We start from the raw sequence: 19,240 nt of genomic DNA, 5'->3' as shown, positions 1-19,240 counted from the left end.
CAAAGACAAATCTTTAATATCGGTTTCTTTAAATGTTTCCACCAACATTTTTTTTCCAAGCCATCCTTTCTGTGAAGAGAGAAGCTCCTGGCAGTATTAACAGAGAAATCAAAGACGTGCAGAAATGTGGCTCTTCCACTTCTGAAAGGCTGAAGGACTGACTCCAGATCAGGTGTCACATTCCTGACTGTGACTTTGTTCTGTCACATGACTCTCATGTGACTGCATCACACCTGTGCATCACAGACTACAATCACAGCTTGTGATGCCAGTTTCTCAAAAGGGCATCTGATGTGTTTTATAATCAAACATCACCTGCAAAACCCAAACCTAATCCAGCTCCTCAATGTATTTTAGTCAGAAAGCTTAATAAAATCATAACAGCAGTAATAAAACACACATCAATAACTCACCAGCAGGTCAAAATCATCAATTAGTTCTCAACCAGGAGCTTAAGTTGGCATCAGAAGAGCACATCTATGTCTTTAATCCCATCTAACTTCCACAAAAACATGAAGTCAATCCGAATTAAGGCGCATTTGAACTGAAAACTGCCGCGTTGTGTATCAGACGCGCTCTGTGCTGACAGTGAGCAGGTGAAGGGGGCGGGGCTTAGCGAGGATTGCGTGTGCGGGCTGTCAATCAAATGAATCCCCGCCTCTGAAACCAATAGCAACCGGCTTTGATGCCGGTTGTTTGGATACAGCTCACGCTGTTTAGTCGGAATAAAGGGTTTTTTTTTCCTATAAAACAACACCATAAAGCTCTTAATCAGAGGTAAGATTTGTGAATCATACTGAGATTATATATTTAAAACATGAAAACGCTTGTATGTGGAATATTGGATTGGTTGTGTTACAATAGGACAGTTTTATATCTCGCTAGCGTGTGTATTTACATATTTTAGGATTTTATCTGTTTATTATACGCTTGAAATTACGACATTAATGTTTTCACACACATTACCTTTTCAAAAAAAAAAGTCACTTTTAACGCAGCTTTGTGTTCAATGATTTTACAGTAGTTAATAAATAATGTCTGGGTTGCTTTTTAAGATAATCCAGTAATCTGCGACTTTTCAGTTATGTTAAGAATTAAAATCTAAATAATAAGGATTAAAGTTACACATTTTAAAAGACTGTGAGATTGAACTGTTTGTCATATTACTTCTCAACACCAGATGTCGCCCATGTATTTATATGGATTGCATACCCAAAATACAACAACACAATAAAAATTTTCCCCCAAAAATAACATTTTCATCACCTCGAAAAAAAAAAAAAAATAAAAAAATCATAATTAATTATATTGAATTTTTAATCAAAATTTGTGTTCATCTCAAATAATGACTCCATAGAAAGTGATATTGACAACCTTGAGCACATTGCATTTGAAAAAAAAAATAAATAAATAAAATGTCATTCAGCCTGTTCTATGCATACAGTAAATTCACATTCACATACTGCAGATAAAAGGAAAAGTATGCTAGCTATTGCACACACAGACTCTGTTTCAGAAGAATAGAGCCAATAGTCTGAATTAAGTCTCTCTCTTACTGTCTTTTCCAGCTGCAGACATGAGTTCAAAGAGACCCAAGAGCAAAGAGGCCCATAAAATCAAGGGAAAAGGTACGGATATTCTGTCCAAATAAGCTTTAACCCTAAAGTGACACTAAATCATTGCTCAGTATCCAAAGCATCTTCCGGTTTCTAATGCCTTACATTTTTTTTGCAGATAAAAAAAAGGAGAATAATTTTCCCACCACAGATGAAGGTGCATCAGAACCTGGTAAGTGTCTCATATTGCTCCTGTAAGGTCACATTTAGCATTTTTTGATTTTTATTTTTTATTTTATTGTCTCTGGAGACCACTTACAATGTCAAAGTCATAATCAGATTCTCAGATCTGTTTGGAGCATCTCTGGGTTGTTTCCAACATGAATACACTCGTTCTTTTCCATTCATCCAGGAGCTGTGATCAGATTAAAGATACTGAGATACAAACGACATGTCTGGAGGCACGTAGCCAGACCTCCTTTCTCTCATCTTTTGTTCTCAGAGTCCAATTTCCCTACTTGTCCTACTCATACAACATACATACTTTTCAGTAGGCTACATATTGGGACACTACAGCAGTGTGTGGACCTGTTACCACATCATAAAAACGCATCTTGATACCCTTTTGTATTTTGTTTGTGTTTGCACTGGGATAAAATCATTACCTTCTGGCCAGAACAAGCTACTGCATCATAACAAACTGCTTGTATCAGTGAAGATGGGGCTTGTGCAGTCATAAACCCTCATTGAAGTCTAACAGGGCTTGTTTAATATCCCAGACAGCTTCCTTTTCATGTTTTCTAAAGGGCACGCGTGTTCGGTTAGTAGAGAAAGTGCAATTATGTAATTATACGTGCTATAAACCATATGAGTTTCCATTGCAGTAAAGCGCCAGCGGCTCCTCTGGATTAAATGACCTGAATGCTGTTACCGGCTACAACATGTTCAGCTGGTTCCTGTTGAGAGAGATTGTGTTGATGAGGTCTGGATTTCCCTAAGGTGTCCAAACCTGTGATGTCACACACACAAAATATAGCATGCATACGCACTTTGATGTGAATAGATATAGTTGACCTAAAAGAGTTCACACTGCTCATTTTGTCCTTGTTGAATTTTGACTCCCCCAGTCACCATTCATTAGCATTGTATGCTGTATGCCGGGTCTTACATCCATTGGTAGTCTTTCAGGTTCAGTTACGTCACAGATAGTGCTCTGGAGGGAAGCTGATGTCTCTGTTTGTATAACACACTCATTCAAGAGCACATCTGTCGGTAAAACACTGGACAAAACGGCGGAGAGCTTTTGGTCTCGTCATACCTGTAAGACAAAACGGTGAAAACCCTCAATGCAGGATGCTGGAAGTGTTCCAAATCATTTTAGGATGCAGTACTTAGACTCCCAATAATGTATTTGTAACTTAGCCTTTAAAACAAAGAAGTCTCAAATGAGATCACTTTAATATCAGTGCTGAGATTAAACAAAGAGCAACTGGAGAATTTTGCTGAGTCTCCACACCTAGTAGCCACCCACAACACACTAGCAACTGCATAGAAACACCCTGGCAACCACCCACAACACTCTAGCAACTACATAGCAACCCCCTGGAAACCACTTACCAACAATCTAGCAACTGCATAGAAACACCCTGGCAACAACCCACAACAATTTAGTGGCTGCATAGCAAGTGCCTGACAACCATCCAAAACACTTTAGTGGCTGCATAGGAACCCCCTGGCAACCTAACAAAAAACACTTTAATGGCTGCATAGCAACTCCCTGACAACCACCACAATGTGCCAAAACACACTTTAGTGGCTGCATAGCAACTGCCTGACACACAACAACCACAACCCCTGCCCAAAACACTCACTTTAGTGGCTGCATAGCAACTGCCTGACAACCACCCAAAACACTTTAGTGGCTGCATAGCAACTGCCTGACAACCACCCAAAACACTTTAGTGGCTGCATAGCACACAACCACCCAAAACACTTAGTGGCTGCATAGCAACTGCCTGACAACCACCCAAAACACTTTAGTGGCTGCATAGCAACTCCCTAGCAACAACCTACAACACTCTAGCAAGTGCACAACAACTCCCTGTCAACAATCCACAACATTCTAGTAACTACATAGCAACCACCTGGCAACCACCCACAACAAACACTGCATAGCAACCCCCTGATAAGCACTCATAACACTCTAGCAACTGCATAGGAACACTTTAGTGGCTCCATCTCAACCACCCTGGCAACAACCCACAACTCTTTAGTGGCTGCATAGCAACCCCCTGGCAACAACCCACAACACTTTAGTGGCTGCATAGAAACGCCCTGGCAACAACCCACAACACTTTAGTGGCTGCATAGCAACTCCCTGGAAACCCAACTGGAAAATGACCTAAAACACTTTAGGCAACACCTAGCAACAGCCTGACAACCACCCACAACACTTTAGTGGCTGCATAGCAACTCCCTGGAAACGACCCAAAACACTTTAGTGGCTGCATAGCAACTGCCTGACAACCACCCAAAACACTTTAGTGGCTGCATAGCCCCTGGCAACAACCCACAACACTTTAGTGGCTGCATAGCAACTGCCTGACACAACCCAAAACTTGTGCTGCATAGCAAACACCTGGCAACACCCAAACACTTTAGTGGCTGCATAGCAACTGCCTGACATAGCAACCCCTTTAGTGGCTGGAAACAACGTGCCTAAAAAAACACAACAACTCCCTCACAACAAATTACCTACAAACAAACTCCCTAGCAACAACCTACAACACTCTAGCAAGTGCACAACAACTCCCTGTCAACAATCTGCACTGCATAGCACCCCCGTAGCAAACAACCTACAACACTATAGAAACTGCCATAGCACTCCCTAGCAACAACCTACAACACTCTAGCAAGTGCACAACAAAACCACATAAAAAAAACCACTCAACTAAATAAACAACAAACCAACCACCTGGCAACCACCCACAACAAACACTGCATAGCAACCCCCTGAACAAAAAACAATAACTTTACAAACTACAAACTGCATAAAAACCCCCACTAAAACCAACACAACATTATAGCCACCACAACACATTCACACTGGTCCTGACCTCCAAACTGTATATTCATTATTATATACCTGATCACAGTGACTCCACCCCTCACAGATCATCCCGACTACATCTTCCCACTGGTCCTGACCTCGGCCACACAGGAGCTGTTTGGTTGCCGGGCAGATGAGGATTTAACCGGAGAAAATCCTTACAAGCTTCTGAAAAAAGAAGACATCGTACAGGACATGAAAACCAGAGCATCCGTGTCTGACTTCAGCCCCATCAAACAATTAGTGCTGGTGAGATTCAGAAACACATTCTGAACCCATTCATGAGCTGAAGAAGACCCAAACCTCGGCAGATGGAGCTGGTTTAGAGTGGCCTAGTGGTTAAAGATCTGGTTCAGAGTGTTGAGACGCTGAAAGGAATTCTATTCATTTTCTGCAGGACTACCCTGAAGATGAACTTCTGCTGGTGTTCGACAGAGACTTCACATACGGACAGAGCTTCTATCTGGTGCTCACAGTCGAGGCCAAAGAGAACATACTGAAGGTGAGGACACAGGGCAGACGGAGGGATGGACAAACAGATAGATGTTAACCAGTGTTCAGTTGTGTTTGTAGCCTTCAGTACAGGGAGATGATGAAGAGCAGATAAATCATGAAGAGGAGGAGGAGGAGATGATCATACCAAAAACTCCAGAGTCTCGCCCGTGGATGTCTCTGGGAAGCGAGCAGGAGATCGAGGAAGAGTCGGTCACAGAGTCCAGACCCAGAGTAAGACAGATCTCTCAGAGTAAGTCATTTACTGGGCATTACAGTAGCTCACCTGTCTGTTTCTCTGTCCAGCTCAGGTATAAGATCTCTCCTCTGCTGCGGCGCTGTGGTGCTCCGGTGTGCTTCTCGGACCGCAGCGCTCTGGACGGGAAAGAGGGTTTCGTGGAGTGCCCATCATACCAGGACAAGAGCTTCAGCATCAGAGAGATGGAGAGACACACGGCCATCCAGGCCTCCGGTGACACCAAACACTCGTCCACTCAGACACTGTGGTACAAACACCTCTCAACTCTCTCTGAAGTTTGTTCTGAAAGTTTAGTTAGCAGATGAAACATTTATATCCCATGATGCATGCATCACAGGAAGTACCCAAGGAACATGTGGACCCAGTACGAGTCCCGAGAGTTCAGCCCGGAGGAGAAAGAACATCACCTGCAATCAGAAAACCTGAAGAACTTCATCACATCTGTACTGACAAGGTAGGACGAGGAGAACGTGACATCTCTGAGGCCCCCATATCTCACTTCATGAGTCCAACACAATCGCTTTGTTACTACGTAAGCACGGTATTGTGTGTTCATGTATTCTGAACTCACCTGATGTCTCGCAGGTTTGAAATCTCCCTGCAGCAGAATCACATCACGGATGTTTTCTGTGACGACTGGACGGCGCTGTGTGAGGACGATGGCGCGCTGACGGGGAAAACAGAGACGCAGCTGAAGGAATATCAGTCCTTCATGGACCTTCACTTCAGCAAAGAGAAAACCATCAGCCACATCCACTGGCATCCCACCATCAGCGGTCAGCACGAGCTACACTGTGGACAAATTAGGATTAATATGTCATTTTAGTAAAAGTAAATAAGGAAGCAAGTTTAATAAATAATTAAATTTAAAAAAATTAAATAAAATAGCCTTAGTACAAAATAAAATAATATAATTTTAAAAAATAAAACATCCATGTCAGAAAAAATAAAACAAAAACAAACAACAAAAAAATCCATTGTGCTATGTAAAATAAAAGAAAATAAAATAAAATAGCCATATTGCAAAATAAATAAATAAACATAAAAAAATTAAATAAAATATCTATAGTGCAAAATAAAAATAAAATAGCCATATTGCAAAATAAATAAATAAACATAAAAAAATTAAATAAAATATCTATAGTGCAAAATAAATGAAAACAGCCATTGTGCAATATATATATATATGTGTATATATATATATGTGTGTGTGTGTGTGTGTGTGTGTGTGTGTGTGTGTAACATTTAAAAATGACTCCAGTAGCCATAATATAGCCATTGTGTTAAATAAAACTATAATAAAATAAAATATCTATATTATACTATCTATACTATCTATATTATAAATATCTATAGGAAAATAAATATTAATAAAATAATAATAAAATATACAGAGTGAAAATAAAATAAAAAATAAATTAAATACTGTAAAATCAAAAACAATAAATAAAAAAGTCAGACGCATGAATGATTGTGTGTTTGTATGGATTTTGTCCAAATGTAATCAAATGTGATCAATTTGCACTTAAGTTTTTCCATTATTCTGCATAATAAATGTGTGTTTTGTGTGTGTGTGTGTGCAGGTGTGATTGCTGTGGCCATGACGGAGAGACTTTCTCTGGAAGAACGGATCGATAACTCCACTAAACTCCTTTTAAACCCGTCCTACATTCTCTTCTATAACATAACACACCCCATAAATCAAATAACATGTAAAGTACAAAATACACAAAGATAGCTTTAAAAATATGCAACTAGTCCTTATCCCATCTTCAAGAATCGCTTAAAACACATCTCTTCCATCTTTATTTGACCCTCTAACTTGTTTCACTCACTATTCTAATTCTATTTAAAAAAAAAAAAAAAAATAAGTAACTACCTTCTAATCTTTTTGTATCCTAATTTCTTTTTCATTTATTATACAATATAAAAAAGACCTCTAACACTAGCTTGCTCTATTCTGTTTCTATTCTATCTGTTTTTCTTTTATTTATTATATTATTTTAAAAGCCCTTGCTACGTATACTGTGTTTAGGCTAACTGAGACTTGTTATAACACTTGTTTATCGTTGCTCTTTTGTTTTTTTTTGATTGCTTCCATTGTCCTCATTTGTAAGTCGCTTTGGATAAAAGCGTCTGCTAAATGACTAAATGTAAAGTACAAAATACACAAAGATAATATTAAGTATCCAGAGTACCAGTATACCGTGCAGTAAGTAAATAACACGTAAAGTACAAAATACACAAAGATATCTAAAAAAATACAAAACTCTTCACATGACCTCATTATTAGTCTTTAACTTTAATTAAGTATTTGGCATACCATAATATCGAAAATATAAAAAAGGTTCATTCTGACTGTATAAACACGCAGTTTTAGATGAAGATGATATGATCAGTGTAAATAAAAGCTTTCTGTTGTGCATCACTTTAAATAGAAGCAGAAACCCAACACACCTGAATGAAGTTTCAGTATTTCAGCAGATGGTTTTAGCATGAAGCTGATGTGAGATTTAGTGCAGATGACGGTATGATCTGCAGAAGAGCTGTTTAGACCTGACTCCGTCTGTCCACTGTTTGCGTTGCAGTTGCAGCTGGAATGTCCTGATGATGTTCTGTGCTTCCAGTTCTGTCCGTCCGACCCAAACATCATCGCTGGCGGCTGCATGAACGGCCAGGTGCACAATTAGATCAGAAAAATTCTCTTTTCTTTCTCAGTCTCGTCTTTAAACTGTTCTTCTTTTAACAGATATTAATATACTACCCCAGTTGATGAATCACAGTACATTAAGACAATTGTTTTATATAATTCTGTGAAAAACAAGTTTTCTTAAATCTGCAAAAAGAGGCATGTTCTATTTAAATATGCAGCTATTTGTGTACAATTCCATAAAAGAGATCTGAACATCGGATAAAGCCAGGTTTAAAATTCTTACTTGATTTTGTTGACATATGTGACCCTGGAGCATAAAAGCAGTCATAAGTAGCACAGATATATTTGTAGCAATATATACAAATAGTTTATAAAACTGCTAAGTTTGATGCATGCAAGTGCTGTTGAAGTGAAAAACAAAACTTTTAAAGAAATGCATTGTAATTGACATCTACAGATGCAAATAGATAAACTGCTATGAAATAAACACTTAAATGTGTACTTTCCACTAGTCTAAAAAACAACATGTTATTGAAGCAAAAGAGTCCAAAATCTCAAAATTTACCAGTGCATGAAAAAACAATAGGTTTGTCTGTAGTTTTTTTTTGCACATTGATTTACCATTGTGTATAAAATGCTGTATAAATAATGGACTCTCAGCGAAATTGTTACTTCTTTTTTTCCTTTAAATGGCTTTCAATCGCTTACAATCTGGAAGCACTTCTCCACAAAGGCCTAAAACATAGCAAACACATTATCTTCTGGTTATATTAATGTTCAATATAAGTATCTATGTGCATCATCTGTGCATGGTAACAGTGTAATTCTTTTAACTCATGACATGCAGCGTAATTATTAGCTGGTTTTGTGTTTACAGGTAGTATTATGGGATATCTCAGCACATGTGGAGAGACTGCAGGACACACGCAGCGGCGGCAAAAACATTTCAAACAAACTGGTGAGTAACACACAAACGCAGCTGTTGTGTGTTTAAACTAGCGGCTGTCCACAACCAGTCATGTGGCTCCTGATGATCTGTTTAGAGCTCATTTAATTAACTGACGCTTATACAAACACTCTTACACAATCACAGAAAATTAAACCTGCCGTTATTAAGAGCATGTGTGTGTTTACGACTGTTTACTTTGTGTGTACTGCCATATTGTGTCCATATGTGAGCTAAACGTGACAAAACCTGTCTTTCATGACATCCTCAAATGTAAAAATGATATATAAATGAAGATTGTGTTAGTTTCTAGTTATTATTATTCTGTAAAAAATGCTACAGTAAAAACCTGTTCATTGGTCACAGTAAGTTCCCTTGCTCTGTAATATAGCTAATGGGAAATTTCATGTCTTTTTTGTTAAATGTACAGTTTTTGGAAGTGAAAAGAAGTAATCTCATAATATACAGTACATTTTTTAAGATGTTTGTCAGGTAATATGGTATATTAGCATATTTCTGTTATTTAATTTTTTTTTTTTTACTGTAGATATAAGTTCTGTAAATTTCAATCTGTTAAACCTACAGATAACTAAAGTTCTGGCAACAACAGCTGCCTACTTTTTACTGTAAATGATACCGATATATATATATTATAATATTATATAATATATATATATATATATTATATATATATATATATATTAGTGCTATCAAACGATTAATCGCTTCCAAAATAAAAGTTTTTGTTTACATAATAATACTGTGTATATTTATTATGTATATATAAATACACACACATATACGTATATATTACAGAAAAAAAAATGTTTATATATAAAATATATTTATTCATAAAATAAAAAAAAAAAAAAAAAAAAAATAAAAAATTAAAAAAATATAAAATGTATGCGTGTTTATTTATATATGCATAATAAATATACAGAGAACACACACACGTATTATATATATATTACGCAAACAAAAACTTTTATTTTGGATACGTTTTTTTCTGTAAATTAAAATTTTGTTATGTAAACCTGTAAAACATACAGATCATGGTAAAGTTCTGGCAACCACAGCTGCCAACTTTTTACTGTAAATTTCACAGATCCCCACCCCCCTTTTTGTATTATAAAGGTAAATTATTTGGTATATTACCATATTTCATTTTATGATTTATTTTTTTACTGTAAATTTAAGATCTGTAAATTTAAATATAAAATTAAACTGTAAAAACAAGTTCTGTCAAACACAGCTGCCAATTTTTACTCTAAATTTCATTCATTATTATTTCTGTTATTCCAGGACAAAAACAACGTGACTCCAGTGGTCCGGTACTGTGCTGTGTCTGGGATAGAGAACGGACACAAAGCCCCGATCACAGACATTCAGTGGCTGCCGGAAACCTTTGAGGTACACAAGAGGTTAACTGTTCTTTCATAAAATATGAAAACAAAAAAACAGTTACTGTACCTTTAAGAGTTTAACGTTTAATTGAACTGGCCATGTACACACTTTATTATTAATCTTAATATTTTTTTTTCTCTCAGTTGTCCAAATTAGGGATCCCAGTGGAAAATCCGAGTCGTATTTCTGTTCAGCTGGGGACATGCGCTCCTGACTGGTGCTGATATCTACACTACATGCACACATTCATGTTAATGTTCTAGTTTAAAACAAAACCCCCCCCCAACTTTTTTAAAAAAAAAATTTAACCTTTTTTTAATCCTGGAACCTTCGACCTCCTCGTGTTGTGTCTCAGTCCCTCACGGACGTGAAACAGAAATCGGAGGAAAAGCCTCTGGAAAACCCTCATGGTGTTCCCAACACGTTCAAACACCTCAACCTGACCTGGAAACCCTTTATCCGTGTATGTGATGCATACAAACATGGTTTTAAGACATATAAATCTCTACACCTCTCCAAACCTGGCTAAACCTGGTTCACAGCAACTCACAACAAACCATTTTAAACCTCACTAATCACAAACTTGCACAAACACATACAGCGACAAACTTGTACAACATGAAACAATAGCTGTGTCTCATTTAGAAGGCTGCGCCCTCTGGAGGTCGAATCCTTTGTAGGATGCGTGTACGAAGTGTCCTCAACCTAGAATTAAACGAGATGGCCTTCATAGAACATGCGGAAAAGTAAACAGGAAGTATTATGTTGCTATGCTAACACATTTAGAGCATGGTTGCACTCTCACACTACTTAAATTAAGGAAAATTATTTCTAAATTTGGAAAGTAATTAGAAAAAAAAAATGTTTTTACTTGTTTTATTTTGTACAGTTTATCTGTTTTTACTGGAGGTGATTTAAACTTTAGAATTCTGAGGAAAAAGTCAGAAGTGTGAGATGTAATCTTAGAATTCTGAGAAAAACAAAATTGCAAAATTGCAAGATGTATATTTTGAATTCTGGTAAAAAAAAAAAAAAAAAAAAAAAAACAATTCAAAATTGCAAGATGTAAAAATAGAATACCGAAAGAAAAAACAGAAGTGCAAGATGTAAACTTAGAATTCTGAGAAAAAAATTAAAATTTGTGAGATGTATATTTAGAATTCTGAAAAAAAAAAATCTAAATTGCAAGATGTAAAAATAGAATACCGAAAGAAAAAACAGAAGTGCGAGATGTAAACTTAGAATTCTGAGAAAAAAAAATTCAAAATTGCGAGACGTATATTTTGAATTCTGGTAAAAATGATAAAAAAAAATGAAATAAAATTCAAAATAGCAATATGTAAAAATAGAATACTGAAAGAAAAATCTGAAGTGTGAGATGTATACTTAGAATTCTGAGAAAAAAAAAAAAGTTAAATATTGCAAGATGTAAAAATAGAATACTGAAAGAAAAGTCAGAAGTGTGAGATGTAAATTCTGAGAAAAAATGTCAATATTGTGAGATGTATATTTAGAATTCTGAAAAAAAAAATCTAAATTGCAAGTTGTAAAAATGAAATACTGAAAGAAAAGTCAGGAGTGCAAGATGTAAGTTTGAAACACTGGGAAATATTCAAAATTGCGCGATGTAGACATAGAATTAAGTGGGGGGGAGAGGGATTAAAAATTTTAAATGTACACTTAGAATTATAAGAATTCAGCATTTTGAGATATAAAATTGCAATTGTGAGGAAAAAGTTGCAGTTACCTTTTTACATTTTTTTTATTCTGTAACGGAATCAAGCTCCCATAAACAGCTTGCGTTTGCTGCATTTGTCCAATCAATGACACTGGACACTGACACTGCAAATATGCAAATGAGAACATTTACCCAGGGTTTAGGAATGAACAGTGTGAAATGTATGTTTATGAATAGGGTTACCCAGGAATAATCGTTAACCTTGGGTAAATTATGGGCCATGTAAACCGTGACTGGATTCCATTTACCGCAGGTCTCCTTACCAAAGATTGGCTCAAGCGGTGAATACAGTCCACTGAAGTTCAGCTTGAGGGACAATACAGTGGACTGTCCTACAGGTGAGACACCAGCACTGAAAGATACACGTGTATGTGGCTTACAGAGACCTATTAAACACAAGGTTAGCTGTGGCAGTGCAGTGATGATAATGCAGTCAGCATGACGCCTCTCTGTTAAATAAGCAGAGCTCCGAAAAAACATTCACTATCACACCACTGCTCTACAAACACTGACTCTACAGTTTCATCTGTCAGTATCCGTATCCGTCTTCTCTTCAGGAGACAAACCTCCACAGGAAGGTCGTGAGGAAGGCTGTGGGTTCGCGCAGCTCCGGGTGCCGTCGGCCAAACAGCAGAAACCTCTGGAGAACATCAGCACCAAGCTGTACGTGGGGACAGAGGTGAGACGCTCATCTGTGCATTTCATTGACAGAACGGTCAAAACATGTTCCGTAAAACAGATTCCAGCTTTACTATCCCAGTGCATGAGCCATGTTCTTCTTACGCACATAAGCTGCTTGTAATGTCATTGATTTTGATAATAAGTGTTATTAATAAAAGTATTTTTGCATACTGCTGTTCTGGCTGTGCTTGCATCAGGATGGTGAACTCGTTTACACTGACTGGAAGATTGAGAAGGACAACGACTCCGGACGTCTGCTTAGTAAGACATTACAAAACAACACATTTTTTCACACATAAGCAGATTTGAATTCAAAGGTCATGAGTGATAGTTGAGTTCCATCACTACTGTGCTCTTGATCAAGAACCTGGACCTCCGGCTGCTCCCGGGGAACCCGGCCGGTAGATAATAAAGAGTAAATCGTTTTGGATTTGAATCGTTTGCTTTAATTTAAACAAAATAAAATAAATATATTTTTATTTCCGTACAAATACTTTATTTAGCAATTTTTCAATGATATATAAATAGATGCAGCAAACACTAAGTTCTGAAAAAATGAGACTTCATAAAATGTAAAACACTTACTAAAAAAGATGTCAAAGTACAAAAAAAAAAGAATTAAAAATAATAAAAAATGTAAATCAAAGTTTCTTAAAAAGATGAAATATTTAAAAAATGAACAAGATTTAGAATAAAACACTTACTAAAAAGATTAAATCGTTTATTTAAAATAAGCTAAAGCAATAATTTAAAAATAAAAGCAGTCAAATTAAAGTAAAAATTAAAGAGCTGAAAATGTTGATATATTTTTTTAATTTGATATAAAATAAATAATTAAAAAAAATAATCAAAAACAGAAAAACAATACCAATTGTAATATTTAATTTTAAACAAACGTAAAATAAAATACATTAATAATCTGAAAACAAAAACAAAAGATTCATTATTTTATTTTACATAAATATAAAAATTAAAACGAATAAAGAAATTATTTTAACAAAAACAATCAAAATAAATGCTCACTGAAAAAAATGAAATATTTTATTTAAAAAATTAATAAAACACAAATGAATAAATATTTTGCTTAAAATAAATTACAATTAAAATAAACAATTTGAAAAACAAAAACAATAATAAATAATTTTTGTTTACCTGCATGTCATGTAACCATTAACTGCCATTAGTGAAATGTGAACATGCTTAAATGTTTAATTGTTGAAGTACTAACTATTTTTGAATATTAAATATATATTAAATATATTTATGAGACAAAAACAGCATAAACAGCTGAAATCTCACTGTAGAGGCTTTGAGCAAACAGCACTAAAGTCTTCACTATTAATGAGGAAACCACACAATTACTTGGTTATTATGAGTCTGTCAGGTATACTGCGCTTCTCAGACGCTGACGAGTGTGTAATGAGTCAATAAAACAGGACCTGAGATCCATCAGTCTCATTGTTCATGTGGTTTCCCACAGGCATCAGACAAACACTGAGCTCATCGCTTTTGGCAGAGATCAGACCTAATTCCACCAAACCGCCACCTTCAGCCTGTAAAACGAGCCGTGATTTCCAGAAATATTACAAGAGATTGAGTTTCATTAGTGCTGAGGGGCAAAAGCAGCGTGTCTGAACTGTGAGCGTTCGATCTTAATCAAGACTTTCACTAGGATTTCAGACACACGTTCTCATTTTTGTTCTGTAACTCATGTTGCATTGATCCTTTTCCCTTCAAAAAAAACATTACACTCTATAAAAAGTCCACTATACAATCAAATCAAAAAAAAAAAATAAAATAAAAAAACAAAACACAAATAAAAAAAAAAAAAAACAAATAAAAAATACAATCGAAATAAAACACTTAGCAAAAAAAAAAAAAAAAAAAAAATGTAATATTTGAAATAAATGAATAATTGAAATAAATGAAACAATACTAAAAATAATCAAAATAAAACAATTCCTAAAAAGATTAAATATTGTTTTTAATTAAAATAAATAGTTTTAACATAAAAACAATCAAATCTATCAAATAAAATCAATCAAAATTGAAATAAATAATTAATCTTAAATTTAAAAATCTAAATAATTTTAAATGTAAAAAATCTAAATATTACTATAAAGATAAAATATTTAATTTGAAATAAGTTAAAATAAAAAAATAAATAGCTTTAACAAAAACACACTAAAACATGAAATATTTAAAATAAATAAATAAAAATATTATAAAATTATAGATTGTTGTAAAATAATTTATAAAGTAATTTTTTATAATTTGATATAAGAGTGATATATTTGATATAAATTATATCTATATATATATCTATATCTATATATATATATATGTATGTATATATTTGAAAAGTTAAAATAAGTAGTTTTTACATAAAACAATCAAATAATACACTTACTAGAAATATAAAGATTAAATACTTTATCTGAAATAAGTTAAAGTTAAAATAAGTAGTTTTTACATAAAACAATCAAATAATACACTTACTAGAAATATTAAATACTTCATTTAAAATAAATAAAAAAATATTTTTTATGATTTAATTATTTATTTGCTTTTCAATAGGAAGTCTGACAGTACACAAAATGTGTAATCAGATTGCACTATTTTTATCAGTACATCTCATTATTGAAATAAATTAATAAACAACATTTCAATCGACTTTTTGCACTGATCTTGTTGCAGTGCATTCTGGGATTGCCTTATTTGTAGGCTTCCACTGAACGGACAATTCACCCAAAAATGATCATTGTGTCATCATTTATTCATCCTCATGTCCTTTCAAACCTCTCTTACTTCCTTTCAACTTAAAAAAAAAAATAAAATAAATTAATAAATTTCTTATTTCCATACACCAAAAATCAAAAGACAACAAAACCCAATAACCTCTACACCTGAACGCTATTCCAAATATACTTTATATTCAATGTTCAGTTTAAACAACTTTAAATATTTATATATATATATATCAATTTATTTATTTATTAGTAATATGCATTGCTAAGAACTTCATCTGAACAACTTTAAAGATGATTTTCTCAATATTTAGATTTTTTTGCTCCCTCAGATTCCAGATTTTCAAATAGTTGTATCTCAGACAAATATTGTCCTCCTAACAAACCACACATCAATGGAGAGATTATTTATTCAACTTTCAGATGATGCATAAATTTCAATTTAGAAAAAACTGACCCTTATGACTGGTTTTGTGGTGGCGTGTATTGTGCAGAAGTTTAGTTTTTGGCGTGTGTTTTCTGTCAGGCTCTAAACCCATCCACCGGCTCCTCGTTCACGACACTCTGGTGAACACCGTCAGCCGCTCTCCGTTCTTCAGGGACATCATCCTGACGGTCAGCAGCTTCAGCTTCGCCATCTGGAAGGAAGGGGTCACGGTGAGGTCACGACAAGATCACACACTCAAACTCAAATCAGATGAAATCAAAGAAAAGCACACCTGTGTTCTTTATAAACAACAATTCAGCTTTAATCACCTGTTAAAGTTTTACTGATTCAGGTGTTTATATAGTCTTGAAATTATTATTAGTAGTAGTAGCATTTAACTAACGATAATCTTCTTATAGACCCTTTAATATATCATATAATATATCAATATTTTAGGTTCAAATTTATATGAATTTACAATTTTTTTTTAAATCACTTGTAATAACCGTTTTGCACAAATTTAATAGATTTTTTTTCCATACAAATTATTTAGCTGTTTTCCCCATATATACATATAAAGAAAAAGTCATCACAAAAATGTAAAATGAAAACAAACTATTCTAAAATAAATAAAAAAATCAGTAATAAATAAATAAATAAAATGATTAAATACTTTAATATCTTTTGTAAAAAAATCATTAAAAAAAAAAAAAAAATAAAACAATAAAAAACATATAAAACAATAAGAAATCTTTTAAAATAAATTCAAAAATTAAATACTTATCAAAATAAAACAGAAAATATAAATATGAAATAAAAAGTACTAGTTTAAAATAAAATCAATCAAAATTAAACAGAAACTAACAATATGAAATATTGTATTTGAAATAAAAATACTTTTAAAATAAAAACAATCAAAATAAAACTAAATAAAAGAAAATGAAATATTGAAATAAATAAAAAATAAATAAATACATAAACTATAAGTATAACTTATAAACTACAAAATAAAACAATATGAGATGTTGTATTTGAAACAAATTAAAAAATACTTTTAAAATAAAAACAATAAAATAAGACACACTAAAAACATGAAATATTTTATTTAAAATTAATAAAAATATTTTAGGTTTATCAGTATTCCAGGTTCAAATTTATATGAATTTCTCTCCTTTTTTATATCACTTTTAAAAACTGTTTTGCCTTCATTAGTTCATTTACTTTTTATTTTTTATTTTTTTATTTTCCTGTTATAACTGATCCTGTTATAAAACATAACCTTATGTGTGTTTGTAAATAAATAAATAAATATATATTTTTAATGCACCTTACCTATAAGAGAATAAGTTAAACACTGTTGAGCATGTGCAGTACGATTCTGTCTCACCTGATCTTTCTTTTTTCCCCATTTCAGAGCGGCCCGATCCTCAGGTCAGCCTGCTCCAAGATGCTGCGTACGGTGGGTCACTGGTCCCTGTCCCGGCCGGCGGTCTTCTTCATCGGGAAGGAGGACGGAAGCATCGAGGTGTGGGACCTGCTGCAAAACAGCCACGAGCCCTCGCAGAGCCAGAACATCAGCAGCGCCGCCGTCACCTGCATCAGCACCAGCAGCATCTCCTGTAAGACAGACACCGTCCGCTGACGTGAAGCGCAGGGGTCAGGTGCTAACACTTCTGTTTCTCTCCACAGCCAAGCAGCATCTTCTGGCCGTTTCAGACCGTCTCGGGACTCTACACATCCTACAGATCCCCTGGACCCTGCGCAGATCCTCCAACAGCGAGGTGAGAACATTACCTAAACATGAATCTGACCTCAAATTATGACCCTGGACCAAGAGGTCATGAGGGTCAATTTGTTGGGTCATCAATAAATAATCTTTCCATTGATGTTTTGTTTGTTAGGAGGACAATATTTGTCTGAAAATCTTTAAAGTTGTTCAAATGAAGTTCTTAGCAATGCATATTACTAATCAAAAATTACATTTTGATATATTTACGGTAGGAAATTTACAAAATATCTTCATGGAACATGATCTTTACTTAACATCCTAATCATTTTTGGCATAAAAGAAGAATGTATAATTTTGACCCATACAATGTATTGTTGTCTATTGCTACAAATATACCCCAGAGACTTAACACTGCTTTTGTGCTCCAGAGTCACATATAAGCTCTGTTCCAGTATCTACCTTCAGCTCTAGTGACTTTTAAAAAAAATACTTCTCCGTACTGAATAAAATACATTTAGAGTCAACACTTCCCACAATGTATCCATTCAGTTCATTGCAATGGATTTTGGGTTTGGCTTAAAAGATATATTTAAAGGAATAGTTCACCCAAAAATGAGAATTTGCTGAAAATGTGCTCACTCTCAGGCCATCCGAAATGTAGATGAGTTTGTTTCTTCATCAAAATTGGAGAAATGTAGCATTGCATCAGTGTCTCACCAATGTAAGTGAATGGGTGCCGTCAGAATGAGAGTCCAAACAGCTGATTAAAAAACATCACAAGTAATCCACAGCACTCCAGTCCATCAGTTAACATCTGGAGAAGACAAAAGCTGAAACACATCCAGCATTAAGATGTTTTTAACTAAAATATGAGTCTATAACCCATAATTTCTCCTCCAGTGAAAAAGTGCATCTGCTGTTGTCTCTCACATCAAAATCCAGAGACATATTTGTTTAGAGCTGTTTAAACGCTGCTTGATCTGTGCAGATTTCTCTCCTGATTCACACCAGAACACTTTTTCACTGGAGGAAGCGTTATTATGGATTATGGACTAGGTTTTAGATAAAATTTTTTTTAAAAAAAAGTCTTATTGTGGATTATTTGTGATGTTTTTATCAGCTGTTTGGACTCTCATTCTGACGGCACCCATTCACTGCAGAGCAAGAGATGTAATGCTACATTTCTCCAAATCTGATGAAGAATCAAACACACCCACATCCTTTAATACCCAAAATTAAGTAAATTCTAAGCAAATGTTTATTTTTGGCAGAAAGACTGCGTTAATGCTCAAAATGAAGTATCTTTTACGGCAGCTGCATAACTTTGTCAGAACAGCCTGTAATCGTGACTATGATGCCTAAAAATGCCGTCTAGGTAGGGCTTGGATCGGAGCGTGCATGTATAACAGCGCAGTATGTTTCCTGCAGAGGCAGATTGTGAAGAAGTACTTTGAGAAGGAAGAGGAACGGCTGGAGTATTTCGAGAAACGTCAGAT

General features: G+C 34.6%; 1 protein-coding gene across 1 annotated transcript in view; it reads left to right on the top strand.

Annotated features, from left to right (window-relative positions):
• Window positions 1-283: 283 nt before the first annotated feature.
• The window catches only part of dnai3 (dynein axonemal intermediate chain 3), a 22,451-nt gene continuing 3,494 nt past the window's right edge, over window positions 284-19,240 (top strand). The window contains 22 exon segments of the mRNA XM_042750978.1: window positions 284-777; window positions 1,569-1,628; window positions 1,735-1,788; window positions 4,730-4,914; window positions 5,063-5,167; window positions 5,239-5,391; window positions 5,464-5,663; window positions 5,754-5,870; window positions 6,002-6,192; window positions 7,000-7,133; window positions 8,005-8,094; window positions 8,947-9,027; window positions 10,321-10,428; window positions 10,566-10,645; window positions 10,732-10,885; window positions 12,414-12,498; window positions 12,718-12,839; window positions 13,039-13,102; window positions 16,115-16,245; window positions 17,430-17,634; window positions 17,705-17,796; window positions 19,173-19,240. The exon segment at window positions 19,173-19,240 is cut by the window's right edge and continues 55 nt beyond it. Coding sequence (XP_042606912.1) covers window positions 1,577-1,628; window positions 1,735-1,788; window positions 4,730-4,914; window positions 5,063-5,167; window positions 5,239-5,391; window positions 5,464-5,663; window positions 5,754-5,870; window positions 6,002-6,192; window positions 7,000-7,133; window positions 8,005-8,094; window positions 8,947-9,027; window positions 10,321-10,428; window positions 10,566-10,645; window positions 10,732-10,885; window positions 12,414-12,498; window positions 12,718-12,839; window positions 13,039-13,102; window positions 16,115-16,245; window positions 17,430-17,634; window positions 17,705-17,796; window positions 19,173-19,240 — 2,471 coding nt within the window. The 5' untranslated portion in view covers window positions 284-777; window positions 1,569-1,576.

Source organism: Cyprinus carpio, chromosome B23 (genome assembly GCF_018340385.1).
Source record: "Cyprinus carpio isolate SPL01 chromosome B23, ASM1834038v1, whole genome shotgun sequence".
NCBI lineage: Eukaryota > Metazoa > Chordata > Actinopteri > Cypriniformes > Cyprinidae > Cyprinus > Cyprinus carpio.
This window is presented reverse-complemented; position numbering and strand designations above follow the sequence as displayed.